This window comes from Podarcis cretensis, assembly GCF_951804945.1.
Source record: "Podarcis cretensis genome assembly, chromosome: Z".
Taxonomy (NCBI): Eukaryota; Metazoa; Chordata; class Lepidosauria; order Squamata; family Lacertidae; genus Podarcis; species Podarcis cretensis.
In genome coordinates, this window is record NC_137184.1 from 45,569,443 (window position 1) to 45,588,024 (window position 18,582).

General features: G+C 43.6%; 1 protein-coding gene and 1 long non-coding RNA gene across 2 annotated transcripts; both read right to left on the reverse strand.

Annotated features, from left to right (window-relative positions):
* Positions 1 to 2,443: 2,443 nt before the first annotated feature.
* LOC307208322 lies at positions 2,444 to 4,890 on the reverse strand. Its single transcript, XR_013835092.1, has 2 exons — positions 4,284 to 4,890; positions 2,444 to 3,802 (listed from the first exon to the last, which is right to left on the reverse strand). It is a non-coding gene; the product is annotated as an uncharacterized lncRNA (long non-coding RNA).
* An 11-nt stretch (positions 4,891 to 4,901) lies between these two features.
* On the reverse strand, positions 4,902 to 18,040 carry LOC307208255 (uncharacterized protein). The gene is made up of 10 exons (XM_079962888.1): positions 17,882 to 18,040; positions 17,712 to 17,779; positions 16,704 to 16,769; positions 15,359 to 15,410; positions 13,868 to 13,955; positions 13,434 to 13,563; positions 9,289 to 9,439; positions 8,086 to 8,174; positions 5,926 to 6,237; positions 4,902 to 5,306 (listed from the first exon to the last, which is right to left on the reverse strand). Exons 2-10 carry the CDS (start codon positions 17,751 to 17,753, stop codon positions 5,208 to 5,210), a joined length of 1,029 nt encoding a protein of 342 aa, XP_079819014.1. The 5' UTR covers positions 17,754 to 17,779; positions 17,882 to 18,040; the 3' UTR covers positions 4,902 to 5,207.
* Positions 18,041 to 18,582: the final 542 nt, after the last annotated feature.

The window sequence follows — 18,582 nt, forward strand, 5'->3', positions numbered from 1 at the left end:
CACTGCTGACATGGGCAGCCATATGTTCAGATTTTCCCAGACATTTAGCTGATTTCCACTTGGACGCTGCTGATGAATGCGGTATTCTGTATATGTCTGGGAAATTCCAGATATATGGCAGCCCTAGCAAAGCATTTGTGGGTGGCAGTGGGTAATGCTGCTCCCCCTTCACTTTACTCTTTCGCTTGCAGACCCAGACCATAATCACATCTTCCAGCTTGAAAATAGCTTCTTGTCCACAGCCAGGTAAAATCACTCATCGGCACAGAAGCCTTGAAATAATGCTTCCCCTTCCTCCCCATTTTTAGGTTGCAGGTCAGTCAGCTAGCCAATTTCTCTTAGGGGGTCTAGCAATTTTGCAAATGTATTTGTAAGACTACAGGCAACACTTGCTGTGTCCTTTCATTTCTCTCACCTTTTTTGCAGCTGTATATAGGGGCTGTTTCCACAGTGTTTCAGCTGCATGAAAGAAAACAGTATCCCCAAAAAAACAATATTTAAAAACCCAGAGAAGTATCAGTGGTTCAAAAGCCAGGAGCAGTTTGGAGAATGGAACTAAAATCATATTTTAACAGGGCATTGGGATACTCAACTGCAAAATTCTAAGGGGGGGGGGGAGAGAGTACCCATTTCTACTCCAGTTTCAAACAAGTACTACAGTGGCTCAGCCACATGGTGTATTCCATGGACGCAGAGTAGTACAAAGAGACTGGAGTAGCAGTACAGTGGTACCTCTGGTTGCGAACAGGAGGCCCGTTTGCAACCAAAAAAGAGCACAACCCGTAGCAGCGTGTCTGTGTACACGCGGGTTACAATTTGGTGCTTTGCGCATGCGCGTGATGTCATTTTGCACTTCTGCGCATGTGCAAGCGGTGAAACCCGGAAGTAACCCTTTCCGGTACTTCATAACCTGAAATAACATAACATGAGGTATGACTGTATTTGGTAAAATGAACACCACCACCCCAAATCCAATTTGAGTAGAGGAGCAGCTATGTATATCGCTTCAATAGATTGAAAGCTTCTTCAAGAAACAGGATCAAAATTCCCCACCCCACCCCCATTTGAAAAAAGAACAAAAAATAATCATAACTTTCTCTCAAAAGATTGAGGGCAGTGTCTGCCTGTCAAATTTCTGAACCTCTAATGTAAAAAAAGAAGCAGCAGCACAATTATACAGCCCACGCAGGACATAAGTGCCTCCCCCCCCAAAACTTTTTTGATGTGAAATGACAGCTTACATAGAACTTGGAACAAAGCTGCTATATAGAGTTAACATTCCACCACACTCAACGTGCGCATATCTAATTGAAAAGCAGAGCAGTGATTCATCTGGCTGTCCTACTTCCTTTTATCACTAAACATGCATAGGACTGCACTGTTAAAAGCAGGGATAGTTGGTACTTAAAAAAAACCCAACAACAATATTTGTTGGGAATTTTAAATACATTATCCTTCATTATTTTTGTATGCTGCTAAACATGGTTCTGAGGGACGCAGGTGGCGCTGTGGGTTAAAGCCTCAGCGCCTAGGGCTTGCCGATCGAAAGGTCGGCGGTTCGAATCCCTGCGGAGGGGTGCGCTCCCGCTGCTCGGTCCCAGCGCCTGCCAACCTAGCAGTTCGAAAGCACCTCCGGGTGCAAGTAGATAAATAGGGACCGCTTACCAGCGGGAAGGTAAACGGCGTTTCCGTGTGCGGCTCTGGCTCGCCAGAGCAGCGATGTCACGCTGGCCACGTGACCCGGAAGTGTCTCCGGACAGCGCTGGCCCCCGGCCTCTTGAGTGAGATGGGCGCACAACCCCAGAGTCTGTCAAGACTGGCCCGTACGGGCAGGGGTACCTTTACCTTTACCTTTAAACATGGTTCTGAGGTTACGGAGTGGCAATGTGGAAGTCCTTTGTTTTTTTTAAAAAAAGGAGAAGTGTGTTTTAGGACATTTTTTCTCTCTTTCGTTGGATGGACACAAGGAACGTCCAGTATGCGATGAAAAGATGGTGCTCACTGCCATAAGCTGTCCTCCCTTTACTGGCAGTAGTTCTGGACTTCTATAACAGCTGAGAGTGCCAGGCAGAATCCTGCAGGTGAATCTCCCTGCACTGAAGTTATTTGGTTGCAGATAATGTTAAAAGTGGAAGGAGGACCAGAGCTCAGTGGTTAGAGCACATCCTTTTGGATGCAAGGAGCTCAATCCAGGTTAGACCTTGGGGAAAGGCTGCAACTCAGTGGCAGAGCATCCTCTCTGCATCCAAAAGGGCACCAAGGTTCAACCCTTGGCATCTCCAGGTAGGTCTGGGACAGTCACCCTGCCTGGAACCCTAAAGAGCCTCTGACAGTCATAGACAGTTCTGAGCAGATGCAGATTTAGGGGAGTGCAACTGGTTCGGTCTTACTGGGTGCGAAGCCTTGAGGATGCTGCATATATGATGTACATAGAAAGAGATTATTTAAAAAAGCTTTATTCACATTAGCCAATGGACATAGCAACAGTAAAACATTACAGTATATGCAGAAAATGAAATTAGGTATAAAAGCACAATTTAAAGTCCTGAATATGATGTACATAAAGTGGAAGGCAAGAAGTGGAGGTAGCTGAATTTTGGCAGCCCATAGGGCGCTGCTGACCCCAAGGTCCACCACTGTACTGAGCTAGATTGTCCCATGATCTGGCTCTGCATAAGGCAGCTTCTTAGATTACTTAAATATTTCCCCTTTTCAGCATTGTGAAGACTAGAGTCTAAAATTATCATTTAAGGGGTGCATGCTGGTGCATCACAGGTTTGGTTTCCTGGATCTCCAGGTAGGGCTGACCTAGGTGGGCCAGAGATTTGACATAGCCTAAAGCAGCTTTTAACACCCCCCCCCCTCCACAGCCTGAAACTCTTGAGACACACAATCCTGTTAGTACAGACAGTCCTGAGCTAAGTGGACAAAGTATCTACCTAAGAAGTGCACCTTGCGTTTCTAGAGGTGCTTTGAGAGCTGGCACAAGGGGTGTCAATTTGAATAAAATGGGGGTGGCAGCAGGTAAGCCCCGTCCCACATAATCACATGACACAGTACACACACAATTTGAATGGTAATGCCCATCAACTGGGGGGGGGCCTGCCCCCCTCATATATTTTATTGGGAGGGGAGATCTCTTGTTGGTCCGTAGGAGTTGGCTTCTATGGCAAGGTGGTCTCTGATGCACGGTTAGCCCCTTACACTAAAGGAAAAGCCATACACTCACAGCGCTATGCAGCTCTCCGCTGCATAAGAGCCAAATCAGACTGGAGACGTCTTGCAGGCCTCCCCTGAAGATCCAAGCCTATGAAAGATCCTCTCTAGCACATCCGCTCCCCAACACCAACCTGTCCCCAAGCCTGATGTAAAGAGGGGTTCTCAGGCATGTGTCTCCAGCATTATACATGAACAGGAACAGCGTTCCGGTTTAAAGCCAGTGGCGGTGCAGTGCCTATGGCTTTGTCTCACATACAGGTGAAAGTGCAAAAGTTCATCAAGAAGTTTCAGGTCAATATCTTCTGGGTAGATATTCCATCAACAGTTCTAAACCTTGCTGAATTTCTTGCTTAGATACTATCAGGATAGCAAGAATGGAAAACAATTCTGCAACACAGTACCTCTTTTTAAATTGGCTTCAAGTGCATCTAATAAAGGAATATAGGAATAAAGGATTTATCCTAAACTTATCTCTTGAAGAATGTGCATCTAAGGCATCAGGTGCACTTCTGTCATTTCTTTGCCGTGCCCTCACTCTTTGTCTCCTTGTTTTATAATTGACATTGGGCAAGTTGGCTTTTGCCTATTTCTCTCTTTTTTAAAAAAATAATCTTTATTACTTTTCAAACTTACGGCAGACAAGGAAAAAAGAACAAAAGAAGAAACAATACAATAAACAATACAAAACACAACCTTAACACTAAATTAAACAAAACAAAACAACAACAATTTAAAAAACATATAGCATACCATTTCATTAGTCTATCTTTCATTCCCTTATTTCATCGACTTCCTCTCACCTCCCTTTTTGTATTCCACTTCTGTTACTTGTTTCAGCAAATCCTTTCCATCTTTCTCTATTTTTATCATTATGAATGTCTTAACATATTTTTAACCTTATTTTCCATTAATACTAAAATACTTATTTATACTTAACTCCTTATAGCATTTCTGCTAAAGCCATAAAGTTTCATTCCAACAATTTTCAAACACTCATTAATTTTACAATATTTCTATGTACAAACTTTAGACTTTCCCAATCTTCTACCACCATCGGCTTTTGCCTATTTCTCAAGCTCATCAAAATCTTTTCTAATTTTCCTTTAAAAATACAGAAAACTGTACAAACTTGCATAAGAACTCAGTAACAGACCTGACTTCTGAAGGGCTTTGCTGACCTTGTGAAAATGACCTAGCACATGGATTTATATCTCTTAAGATTTTGCAGACTTTGGCTGTGAAGTAGTGCCCCACAAAAAAATTTCAAGTTGGGCCCAAGAATTTCAAATTGGGCTCCACTGGCTGGCCCCGAGTCTCATAGTTGCTGGGCCCAAGTTGCCCTGCCCTCGCATGAAGTCTTGGGTTTGCAATTTGGGGAGAGGGGAGACTGCCTGCTGGGTGTTGGACGGGCTGGGGAAGCCCCATAGATTTAGAGACCCTACGCTTCAGCTTACTTAGCCTATACATAACTCCAGCAGTGGAAATGGGAAAAGATTTGAGCAGAAGCTAGAGACTTCCTTAAATGGTTAGCATGAAGCAGAAATCCCATTAAACACTTTGCAAGACTGCTGGCTGGCTGAAGACCTTTGTTTAAAGATCTACAAGCTCAGCCTATTATATTCAGAAGCAGACGCTGAATTAAATGGAGCTAAATCTCCATGGAACAGTGCACAGGACCATCCAATCCAAATTCCAACATGCTGACTGCTATACCAGCTTTTGCCAGCTCAGGGATCAATTACAGCTGCCTACATCTTTTGGACTCCCCTTGGAGATGTGGCTACGGAGCGGTTGTCACGATGAGCTCACACACATCTCAATTTGTCTCTATACCACCACACTTTAGAAAGATCACTTCAGTTTCAACAACACAAATATTTGTGCAAATGTGTAATTTTATTCTTTTAAATAAGTATGAAATGATAAAAATTAACACAAGTTGATTTCCAGTTCAGCATTATAGGCTTGCCCACAGGGTCCACAAAATATCAAGATTGCTGCTGTGTATTGCGTTCCGTCTGACTTTGCTCTTCCTTTGACTCAAACACTTGCGCCAGTTCAAGAGACCTTTCTCTTATCTGTTGGACCTGAGTCAGGTTTTATATAAAAAGAAACACACCATAAGTAAGTTCTGCTTTCTTACTCAGTTTTATGCAGGGTTTACCTTGAAAGGTGGGACCTGGAGCTCCCTAATTCTCTAATGCCCAAACCCTTCTCCAAGTTGCCTGCTGCCAGGAACACCATATGTTGGAGCAAAAGACCCATCCCCTGCCACTAGATTTGAAGCACAAGCCTTCCCTCAATGGCTTACAAAGCCTCCTGTTCCAAGATTTAAGGCCAGCTTTAGACCACCAGCTCCATTTCCACTCCACCAGCTGTTACTTTGCCTGAACAGGCTCCTGGTCTCACACAGGCATGCACAACATTCCCCCAGTCTGTGCGCATTATTTGGTCTATGAAAATCTGCTCTCAATTCCTAGAACTGTAACTTGTGATGGTAGAATATCCAACTGGTAAAGGTTTCTGGCTTACTTTCCCCTTCCATTAAAAGACCAGCACAAATATGAAAGTGCAAGCTATTAAAAGGACATTGGGAAGGAAAGGTTGGTTGGCAGATGCACTTTTGCAATTTTACAAAAATCAATAAACTGTAAATAGTAAAAAAGAAAGGAAAAGGGATCTTCGTAAAAACTAATAATATTTTACCATGGATTTCGCTTCTTGCATCTCTTTACTGGTGAGATCCCTCTCCACTTGGAGAGAATTCAATTTGTCCTTCAGGTAATCTCGCTCCTGGATTAAGTCTGTCATTGCTTCTTCCTGCTCATGAAGTTTCTGAGTTATTGTCAGCATGTCCATTAACTCCGCTTCAATTCTAGACTTACTGGCTTTTAATTTCTCCCTCAGTTGTTCCATTTCATTCAACTTCTCTAGAGTTTTGCTGAGTTGTTCTTTCATACAAGGTCTATCCTCTTCTGTGTCTCCTATTTGCAGCTCTTGGATCTTGCTAAGTGGCTTCTGAAGAAAAGGAAAATGGGCAAGGTGTCAGTGATGTGCTCTAGCCATGCAAGTGTCAATATTCTAACTTTATCCCAAAAATGTTATAAGAAACTTTAGCACACCATGTATATATCAGGTTTTCTCAAAGACAGACTGCAACTTGTGTCTGACCATCTGTGCACATCACTTACAGATGAGCAAATTACGTCTTTGCTCCTCGCGGCTAGTGCTGGAGTAAGGAAAAATAAACCATGATGATAAGCCAAGGTTTCTTCTTGGTGTACCAATCATGGTTTATTTCACTCCAATCTCCAGTTTGTTTGTGTACAGTAAACCTTGGGTTATGGCTTGACATGACACTAAAATGTTCAGCCGTAATACACAACTGCCTTGCAGAATATATTTGGGAGAAGAAAAGGCTTAAGGAGTAAACCCTACACAAATTTGGAGTGGAGTCCCTAAGATGGCTGGATGGTGCCTTGCATGCCTCCTTCTGGCAACACCTGCTGCCATGTTGGTGCTAAACGTATTGCTCTGCTTCTCTATGGACCGCATCAGTGAGGTCTTGTCTTCTACCATAGGGAAGACGATGTCCTTTGTGTCCATAGGCCATACTGCAAACAGTGGAAGACACAGAGCAGCGTCTCAAGGTCCAGTTTTGTTGCTGGGGATGTGAGATGCAGTGCTTTTCACCAGCTAAGGTGTGTCCATCAACTGTGCATCCCTGCCCCCCAATGGCCACCATGATCCATGCCATCACCACTTCCTGACTAGACTACTGCGGTGTGTTGTACCTGGGGCTGCTTTGGAAAACTGAAAAAATTAGGCACTTCATAAATACAGGTGAAGGGAACACACTTCATCTTTCCTGAAGGAAAGGTACTGGCTACCAGTCTGTCTGAACTCAATTTACAGTGTCAGCACTTACTTTTACAATCATATGCGACTTTGAGCTCTGATATCACCGGAACCTGCCATTTTACTAGACGTTTTGTGCTATAAAACCTTAATACTGAAAGCCCTTGCTTGTTCCTTCAGCAATATATTGGTAGCTCAAAAGTGTTGTTGCCAAAGCCATACTGAGAGCTAGACATCGTTTATATGTTAAGTTCCAGCTACATGCTGGCAACGCTGCCAAGTTTTTGCAAAAAACCCTGAAAAGGAGAGGTGAGCTTTCCAAACCTCAGAATTTCTCTCCCCTAAACTCTGCTCCCTCAGTTCCACCCCATCCAACCAAGTGTAAAATAAGTCATGTCGATCCAATATAGTTAGGTAAAGGTAAAGGGACCCCTGACCATTAGGTCCAGTCATGACCCACTCTGGGGTTGCGGCGCTCATCTCGCTTTATTGGCCGAGGGAGCCGGGGTACAGCTTCCAGGTCATGTGGCCAGCATGACTAAGCCACTTCTGGTGAACCAGAGCAGCGCACGGAAACGCCGTTGACCTTCCCACCATTTATCTACTTGCACTTTGACGTGCTTTTGAACTGCTAGGTTGGCAGGAGCTGGGACCAAGCAATGGGAGCTCACCCCATCGCGGGGATTCGAACCACCGACCTTCTGATTGGCAAGTCCTAGGCTCAGTGGTTTAACCCACAGCACCACCCGTGTCCAATATAGTTAGTAGGGAGTAATCAAGAAATTGTTGTTGCCAAAAAGAAAGGGGGAGGAAGCCTGCAGAGGGCATACTCCCCACTCCCAGCTTCGTCCTTGAAAGATGAGTGGGAACCTTTTCCATTCCAAGGGTGACATTCATTTCTCGGCAACCTTCTGGGGCCATATCCACGAGGGGTAAGAGAAAAATTGAACGTAAATTTCATCTTTGGTGAAGTACGCTAGTTTCCACACACACACATATACTGCTTACCAAACCAACCTCAGACCCTGGAGTCCGTTCCTCTTCAGGAATGGTAACACTGGCTGTCATCCCTTGATCATCACATTCTGAGGATACAGCTGAAAAACAACCCATTTTGCCAAAAAATTAACAAATAGAAGCCTGTATACTTAAGATGCAGATAAGGGAAGTAACAGTACCACTCTATTCTGCCTTGGTCAGTCCAAGCTTGGAACACTGTGTCCAGTTCTGGGCACCACAATTTAAGAAAGATATTGACAAACTGGAACGCGTGCAAATGAGGGCAGCTAAGAAGACCAAGGGTCTGGAAACCAAGGCTTACGAGGAAAGGCTGAAGGAGCTGGGGATGTTTAGCCTGGAAAATAGGAGACTGAGAGGAGATATGATAGCCATCTCCATATATCTCAAGGGCTGCCACATGGAAGATAGAGCAAGTTTGTTTTCTCCTGCTCTGGAAGGTGGGACTTGAACCCATGGCTTCAACTTACAAGAAAGGAGATTCTGACTAAACAATCAGGAAGGGCTTTCATGACAGCAGGAGCTGTTCAACAGTGGAACGGACTCCCGTGGGAAGCTGTGGACTCTCCTTGGAGGTTTCTAAGCAGAGCTTGGATGACCATCTGTCATGGATGCCTTGGCTGAGATTCCGGCATTGCAGGGAGTTGGACAAGACGACGCTTGGGATCCCTTCCCATGCTAAAATTCTGTGACTCTAAGTTCTTGAGACAAATGCAGAAAGGTGCAGTGAAAGGAATTGAGCTTTGACTACCTTGGGGCCCAGTGGGTTTAATTCTCCCCTGCCATGGGAGAAAGAACACACGAGCAGCCAAATGCAAGCGGCAAGAGAGTTGGCTACATTAGCCTTTGCTAGCATTTGCAAGGAAGCCAGTTCTCCCTAGCGCCTAAAGATTAATGTCAGAATCCGACCTCTGGAGCAACCAGGAGATAAATGGAGCAGGCTAAGTTATGCCAAGAGCCCTCTTGCCCTTCTCTGAAAACTTCAGATGTAGCAATAACATTCAGCATAATTAACATATGCAGCTTAAGCACAGACCTCAAAATGGGTGCAAGAGTTTAACTATTTGCAGCTCACTGTGGATATTGGTTTAAACAATGTATTATCTAAGTTCTAACTTATCCCAACCTACCATGCTTCAGCCCATATTTTATATAGCACCTTTTAAAAATAGTTTCCACGCATAACAAACTTACATCCTTTCATCTCTGCTAGATGAAACTGTTTTTTAAACTGTTTTTTAAACGGTTTGGCTTTTTGGAAAAAGCTTCCCAGGAGACATTCCCCTGCTTCCTGGGTTGTTGTTCCTGCAGACCAGGTCGCTCTCCTCTTCCTTGTCCTTGGAAACTTAAAACATAAAATAAAAATAAAAATCAAGGCACGTAGGAGAATTAAAGGAAGTTAGATATTTTTAAAAGCACAATCCCATTTGCTGATGTCTTGGAATTTGTACATGGCCTAGTGATGACAAGTTCAGTTGAAGCTAGTTGTAAGGTCTACCATAAGCATTTGCAAAAAAAGTTGCAAAGGGAGAGGGGAAACTTTCCAAAAGGAAGGAAGTTTACAAGAGGCAAGCAGGCAAGCGCCGCCAGGAAGGGGAGACTATAACGGTGGGGGACCGGGTGTGGTTGTCCACCCAAGGGCTACCCTTTAAGGGAGGGTGCAAGAAGCTAAGGCCAAAACGGCTGGGACCCTTTGAGGTAACGCAGCAAGTGAACCCTGTGGCATTCAGGCTCAAGTTGCCAGACAGCATGAAAATCCACCTGGTGTTTCATAGGTCCCTACTCTCACCGTACAGAGGGGGACGGGAGTTCCGGGGGGGAGAGAGAGAAGGCATCACACACCCGCAGGTAGAGGAGGGAAAGCATCAATACCAAACACAAAATGTTGTTCATAGTAAGGTGTACATGATTTCCCAAGCAAGGAAAATCCATTATGAGGGGGGATTTTGTATATGACCTGCTGAAAACTTACACACACTTTTGGGAATACTTTACTACCCCAAGCCAAATTTTCAATCTATCTTGGGGTAGTAAAATCCCTTAAAACAAATCCATGTTTGTGGTGCCTGGAGAAGGTATTGAAGTTTACATTACAGAAAAAATTACCCTGACATGTTACATTGGCTAGGATACCCATGTCCTTTTGTGTAGACCCCTCCATGCTTGCGAGGATTATGGCTGTTAATCTGTATATTACTGTGATGATAATAACATACTGTAAGTACTAACAGCTGTGAAGGTTAAACATCAGCAAGAAACAATGAAAGCATTTAAGTTTCTCAGTCATTTCTGTGAAATTGAGTCTGCACCCCCCCAGTGTGGAAAGGGTTGCATACAAGCAATGACCGATACTTCGTATTCTTTGGTGATCACTTGAAGCCAAGTAAGATTGTCTTCCATAAACACGGTTTTAACGAGTCCGTAAGTGACTGTGGAGGCCAATTCTGGATCCACATGTTCTTCCACAGTGCGGACATTGGTTTCCGGGTGGGAGTTGATCACGGTGCGGATTTGCCAGGCATGCCTTCTGCTTGCGTCCTGAGTTTGAGTGTCTTCAAAGCCCATGACACCTTTAGTAAAGGCTGTTCTCTAACTGGAGGGATCGCAGGCCAGCGTTTCCCAGTTGTCAGTGTCTATACTACATTTTTTTAGATTTGCCTTGAGACCGTCTTTAAACCTCTTTTGTTGACCACCAGTATTATGCTATTTTTAAGTTTGGAATAGAGTAGTTGCTTTGGAAGACGATGATCAGGCAACGGCACAGCATGACCAGTCCAACGAAGTTGATGTTGAAGAATCATTGCTTCAACACTGGTGATCTTTGCTTCTTCCAGTACACTGATATTCACCTGTCTTCCCAAGTGAAGTGTAAAATTTTTCAGAGACACTGTTGATTGAATCTTTCGAGGAGTTGGAGATGGCGTTTATTAGTGGTCCATGTTTCACAAGCATTTTGGTTTCCCTGCAAATGTCCCGGTCCTCAAACACTCTGCACTTCAATTGGGAGAAAGCTGCACTCGCAGAGATCAGGTGATGCTGGATTTCAGCATCAATGTTGGCCCTTGTGGAAAGATAACTGCCCAGGTAGGAGAAGTGATTGACATTTTCCAGCGTTACACCATTGAGTTGGATTTGTGGCGCTGCAGAGAGGTGATTTTGTACTTGTTGGTGTAGCACTTTGCTTTTTTGGACGTTGAGTGATAGGCCAAGCTTTTTGTAATCTTCTGCAAAGATATTTAGGATGGTTTGGAGGTCATCCTCTGAGTGTGCTGGATCTCTTGAGCTTATTTTAATCCACCAGTGTTTTTTAGTTCTCTGATTCTTCTTTGAACCTCAGCCTTAGCACTGGCACAGGTTTTTTTCTTAGTGGCACAGTTTCTATCTCTTTGACAGATCTGAAAGGCCTTCCTTTTCTTGTCAAATATGTGTTCAATCTCACTGTCATTCTCATCAAACCAGTTTCTGGTGTTTCTTGGTTTGGTGTCCAATAGTTTGTTCACAGGCTGCAATAATGCATGTCTTTAGTTTGGTCCAGTGTTCCTTGATGCTATCAGGAAATTCTGAAAACGGATGGTCCTTAATGGGATCTTGAAGGGCTTGAGTGTTCATTTTGTGCTTTGGTTTCCTTTCTTGAATCCTGCGTCAAGGTATAATCTTGATAGCCATCGTGGAGCGTATTAGTTGGTGATCTGTCCAGCAGTCGTCAGTGCTCATCATAGCTCTGGTAAAGAGCACATCACAGCAATCTTTAGCATGGATAATAACATAGTCTAAGAGGTGCCAGTGGTTTGACTGAGGATGCCTCCATGAAGTTTCAAATTTATTTTTCTGTTGAAAGAGTTTGTTGGCAATAACAAGGTTGTGCGCTACACATATTGTCAAAAGTAAGATTCCGTTCTGGTTGCTGTTACCAATTCCTTTCCCCCCAATAATCCCAGGCCACAGATCAAAATCTCACCCAACTCTTGCATTAAAATCACCCAGGAGGATAATTTTATCTTCCTTAGGTGTCTCTGATAGGACGGTATCCAGCTGAGAGTAAAATCTTTAATGTCTTCATCGGCATCCAGTGTTGGTGCATAAGCACTTATAATAGTAGCATCCAAAAGACATGCGATTGCATATGGTGATGAACCTGGAAGTGACCTAAAAACATTGCTCAGCATGTCACAAAAAGAGTGTAACAGGGCTGGGATACACTTATACATACTACTCCAGTGTATGTAGGGGCCGGGAATGGAACCCCCGCATGAAATGGTTGTCAACTTTATTAAGAGTTGCCATTAAAATTAGGTCAGACTCTTAAAATGGAGACTGCGTCTAAACAGAGATTACGGCCCCCTCACTTGGTATAGGCAGCTGGCCTATAATCCAAGTCACCAACTAAAAGAATGGTATTGCCACCAGCATTCGAGATTACCACGGATATTTGAACTTCTAAAATATAAATGTGTTGTGCTTTTAAGGTATAATTGCTGGCAAAATAGAGCATGAATCCTATTTCAAAACAAAACAAAACAAAATATAGATGCAATTTGACCTGTTCCAGCCTAGAACACTCAGATTTCCAAGAAGACAACTTACATCTTCAATTTGTTGTTTCAAGCTGTCAATCTCTAAACAATACCTCTTTAGAAGGGCATCCTCATCTGTAACGTAATTTATTATAGGGCAGTTTTTCATTTTTTTGGATGTATTCGCAACTAGGAGAGATAGGCACATGGAGTCAGAACCGCTCTTTGAAGGAGAAGTCAGAAAAAATGACATTTGTGTAAAATCTCTTCGAAAATTACAGAAGTATGGATCATAAAAATCAACATTTGCTATTACAGTAAATACAAATGGTACCCATTATAAGAAATGTTGCAGCATTCTTTCACCTCCCCACAGAAGGGATAAGCCTAGGTTAACCAACCTGGTGTCCTCCAGATGTTGTTGAACTACAACTTTCATCATCTGACCATGTTGACCACGGCTGATGGGAGCTGGAGTCCTCCAACATCTGGAGGGCAACAGAGAAGCTATCAGGGGTTCAAGTAGGCCTTTCCCCCCACCTTTCCTTTTCCACCTGATATTCAAGACTCCATGACTACCATGTCTTCACAAGATCTCTTTTTAAGAGTTTGAGGGTTTGCCGTCAGTATCCACCTCAGCTATTAGAGGAAGTGCTACACTACTTCCCTTTGAAGTGGAAGTCTGATTTCTCATAGTTCTATAATTGCAGATACATATACCAGAACAAAGCATGCCAGTTTAAAGAGAGGGGGAAATACCTTCTTGCCTACTTGTTACTTGGGGCAAAACTTTTTGGGGAAGGAAACAGACCTGTATAGTTTTACCTGGAGGGTTCGAAGCATTTCTTCGAACGATGTCAGAATGACCGTGAAGATGATAACAGTCTTAGAATTGCCACCAAGTGATTTGTGCAGAAGCCATGTTAACGTACTGTCTCTGTAGTTGACATAGGCTCTGGTGAAGGAGGATGATCAAAAAGGAGTAAGAAAGTTTTTACATATTAAGTAGAGGAAAAACTGGCCCTAGAGCCAACCTTTTACATCTAGGACAGAGACAGCCAATGTGGTGCCTTCCGAAGGTTGTTGGATGACAACTCCCATCAGGCCCAGACAGATGACCAATGGCCTGGCGGTGGAGGGAGTTGTAGCCAAACAACCTAGGAATGGGCACTACGTTGGCTGCCTGGCCTAAGATCAAGTGAGAACACTTTTCAATACAGCACAAACTAAAGAACCCTTCTTAATTGAATTGTCCTTACCCACTCTGCTCTTCACAAAGGTTCTTGATCACTTGGCCCAAGATGGAGAGGCTCCGGTTTACATTGCAGCATTCTTGGAGATAGATCCCTAGGCATTAAACATCAGTTTTCTATTTTCAGACAGTTCCTTCTACAAAAGTTCTTTTCTACTATATTGGGAGTTAACATAGTCAAGAGTTCCTGAATTTGATTGCTTTCTTCTTCATTCTCCATCCCCCCCCCCCCTTCTGTATTGTTTTTACCTGCCCTTTAGGCACTTTATACGTGTGAAATAACAATACTGGTCATTATCCAAGGTCTCCTGACAGAAGGCAATATCAGCAGAATGGGGGAGGCAATTTTCAGCGATTCCCATTCTGTCCTTAAATCTGCTCTGGGTGATTCCCCAACCCTCTGCAGCAGATCAAAGAGGGGCACAGGGTCCTGCGTAGGGTGAATCACCCAAAAAATATTATCTCCCCTGTTCTGCCAACAGATTCCTTCTGTCAGTGAAATGACAGCATTGGAGACACCCAATAAGACTTCAGCATTATTAGTGATATGATGAATTATGCCAATTAACTCAGAAACGTTGAATAACTTCAGCCAAAAGGAGGAAGATAACGCTAGAAGGCCTATAACCAAATATTATATTCATTAAATGTATATACTGTTGGAAAAACGCCCTGGGGGTGCCAGCAAGCCCCCAAAACTCTGAGCGTCCTCCGGTACGCACAGCTCTGGAAAAGGCATCTCCCTTCTCTTACAGTGCGCTTCTAGCAACATATATTAGCTGGTATATGCACACTAATCTTCCGGCATAACACAGCAAGAGTGAGTGAGTCATCATAGAGCTAATCTACTATTTATTTACACACTATGTACAGACAAAAGCATAATGGCGTCCGTTCTCTCCAGCTCCGAGAGAACGAACAAAGAAATAAAAGCAAAGTACAGTGTAATAGTACCTGCAGCGGAAGAGGTAAGACTTTCTTCCTTTCCCAGACTTGTCCCAGACAGGTATGTGATTTACAACAATCTCATCTGCAGCGTTGGAGGAGTGAAATTGCTAACATATACCACCCTTCATTCAAGGATCATGGGGCGGTTTTACAATGGTCTCTGCAGAAGCAGGGATGAGGAACTTGTGGCCCTCCATGTGTTGTTGGAAGACAACTTCCAGCATTGCTGACCACTGGTCATACTGGCTAGGATTGCTAGGAGTTCATATGCAACTTCTACAGCACTACAGGTCCCTCATCCTTGCCGTAGGGAAGTTAGATTTTTGTGCAAGAATCTACCAGTTGGGAATGTAACATCTGCATCAGTCTTGTGTTCCAAATGTGATGAATTTTACTGTTAAGCTGTAAATGGCTTACATAAATAAGAGCAAGCATGCCCAAGAACCCTGGGGGGGGGGAGAATTACTTGTGGGTTGTTGTTTTTTTACATGTTTTACAAGTTAGGATTTAGCAGATTACCAGAAAAGCTTGATCATCATCAGCTACATACCTTCAGCACCTGTTTGGGTAGCTCTTTCACTTCCTGCCAGATCTACCAAATTCTGAAAATTCAAGTAAGACTGTGTTAGACACCGTTCTCACACAAGATCTATTCAAATCATCTATTGACTGAACAACAATTCTGAACAGTGGCAGATGAAAGCCTGAGAAAAATAAGTTCCTGAGACTGTACATGAGCAGAAAAAGGTCTTTGGCCAGGAGTTTAAATCAAAGGAACAACAATAATTTTGTGCAGCACTGGTCACTACATCTGGGAGGAAATACATTCAAATGAACAACATTTAACATTTCATGAAAGCGAAAGAACAGAGGAAATGTGTGTTAAAGGGAGCCAGTCATTTGTAGATTGCATCTCAGATCCGGGATGGTCTGCAACAGAAGAAAAAGGTAGAAGGATGTGCATACTGTGCGATTTGATGTTTTGACCACTGAATTTCTACTATAGTCCAAGGACCCAATGTGGCATAGTGGTGAGTGTGTGGCTAGGACCTAGGAGGCCAGGGTTCAAATCACCACACAGCCACAAAGCTCCCTGGGTCACCTTGGTCTTTCAACCTAACCTACCTTAGTAAGGTTGATGTAAGCATAAAATGAAGGGGAACAAAATCAAGCAGGCCACCTTAGCTTCTTGGAGGAAAGGTGGGATATAAATGCAATAATAATATGGATGTTGTTTAGTCTACACCTCTTCAGTATGTTCCAGCAATGTCAATGGAACTTGATTTGAAGAGTGGGTCATATGGCACACAAACTTCTTTCCTCCAAATGTCAAAGCATTTGGGGCTTTCAGAGGAAAGGCACGTTTAAGGAAGGACCCGACAGAGGTGTGTAAGACTATGCATGGTAACGAGAAGGCAGATAGGGCTAAGTTTCTCTCAATTTCTCTCTCTCTCATATAATACTAGAACTCAGAGCCATCCAACAAAGCTAAGATTCAGGACAGACAAAAGAGAAAGAACTTCTTTACACAGCACATAGTTAAACTATGGAATTCACTCACCCAGTACGTAGTAATGGCCACCAACTTGGAAGCCTTTAAAGGAGGATCAGACAAATCTATGGAGTACAAGTCTGTCAAGGACTACTAGCTATGATGGCTAAGTTCCACCTCCACTACCAGCTGCTGTGAATCACAAGTAGAGAAACTGCTTGAGTCTCAGGCACCTGGTTCACCACTGTAAGAAGAGGATGCTAGAATAAATAGGCCATTGGTCTGATCCAGCAGGGCTCCTCTCATGTTCCCATAACGCACACAAGCTGCAGCATCCTTCAATAGTAGCTTTTTCTACCAACCCCCATTTACAAACCTCAGTTCTCTCTTTCAAAGAACTCACCAAGTGAGATACCATCACAGGGCTATGGCAGCTTGAGATATCTGTCATCTCTTTGCTTTCAATGATCTTAAAAAAAAAAAAAAGTAAGCAAAGTTGTGAACTTGTTTTGCTATACCATCACAGATTACAGACCAACTAATACCAGTTTGTGATGTGTGGGTCTGTATACTGTAGCACACCTGACATATTTTGTGGAATGCTTAAGGAGGCTTGCCTGGATTCTGTTACATATTTTAGGTGCCAGGTAAAAATATTCCTCTTCTCCTAGGCCTTTGGCTAATTAAACCATCTATGGCCTTTAAAAACTATGTGTGTGTTTTGTTGTTTTTGTTTATTATTATGGCATATATTTTTGTGTTTTTATATTGTAAATCACCCAGTGGTAGAAATGTATAATATAACAACAACAACAAATCTCTCCCTCTCATATCCTTCCAGACATCATAAAGGTAAAGGTAAAGGTACCCCTGCCCGTACGGGCCAGTCTTGACAGACTCTGGGGTTGTGCGCCCATCTCACTTAAGAGGCCAGGGGCCAGCGCTGTCCGGAGACACTTCCGGGTCACGTGGCCAGCGTGACATCGCTGCTCTGGCGAGCCAGAGCCGCACACGGAAACGCCGTTTACCTTCCCGCTGGTAAGCGGTCCCTATTTATCTACTTGCACCCGGAGGTGCTTTCGAACTGCTAGGTTGGCAGGCGCTGGGACCGAGCAGCGGGAGCGCACCCCGCCGCAGGGATTCGAACCGCCGACCTTTCGATCGGCAAGTCCTAGGCGCTGAGGCTTTAACCCACAGCGCCACCTGCGTCCCACACCAGACATCATAGCCAGGTACTAACCAGGAATAGGGAACCTGGTGCCCTCTGGATGTTGTTGGACTCCATCTCCCATCAGTATGGCCAACAGTCAGGACTGATGGGACTCTGGAGTCCGGGAACATCAAAGAGGGCCAGAGGTTTCCGATCTCTGAACTAAAATAAATCAGTAAAATAAAATTCATGATCACTTACCATTCGGAAGATTGCATGTGACTGGTTACTTCTTTCATTCATTTCTGTCGCACTATAGTGCCTGTTTTCTATTCAGAACAAAACACAGAGAAAGTTGATGGATTTAGAAGTATCAGAGCTGCACAGGAAGCTCTATATGTGTTTAACTCATACCAGATATTAAGTCTTACTTTCACCTTTCTGGAGCCAGCTCAGAACTTCCTCTGGAGAAACCACCACCTCTTCAGTCAGACCTCCAACAAAGACATACCCCTACAAGAAATTTTTTTTAAAAATCACATAACACCCCACAGCTCCCTGTATTGATTCTAGGTGTTACCTCTTTTTATATGTGCAATGCAAAGCTATTAGGCAGTTAGCTAACTTTAGGTCAACTTTAAGAAAAAGATTTTAATCAATTCAGAAGCAAAATGTGCAAAGTCTAAGTAGGCAATTGTCAACAACATGCTGACTTCCAAAAGGGGGGGAGGGGGAAAAACGCGCAGGAACTCGCAAGACATTTTCGTCTTGCGAAGCAGGCCCATAGGAAATTCGTTTTGCGAAGCACCTCCAAAATGGAAAACTCTTTCGTCTAGCGAGTTTTCCGTCTTGCGAGGCACCACTGTACAGCATTTTTAGGTTATATGGTTTTATTGACACTTACTGTATATAGTCATACCTCGGGATGAATACACTTCAGGTTGAGTGTTTTCGGGTTGCGCTCCGCGGCGACCTGGAAGTAATGGAACGTGTTACTTTTGGGTTTTGCCGCTCGCACATGCGTGGATGCTCAAAATGATGTCATGCGCATGTGCAGAAGCGATGAAACGCAACCCGCGCAAATGTGTGTTATGTTCGCTTCAGGATGCGAAGTTGATGTTACCTCCAACCA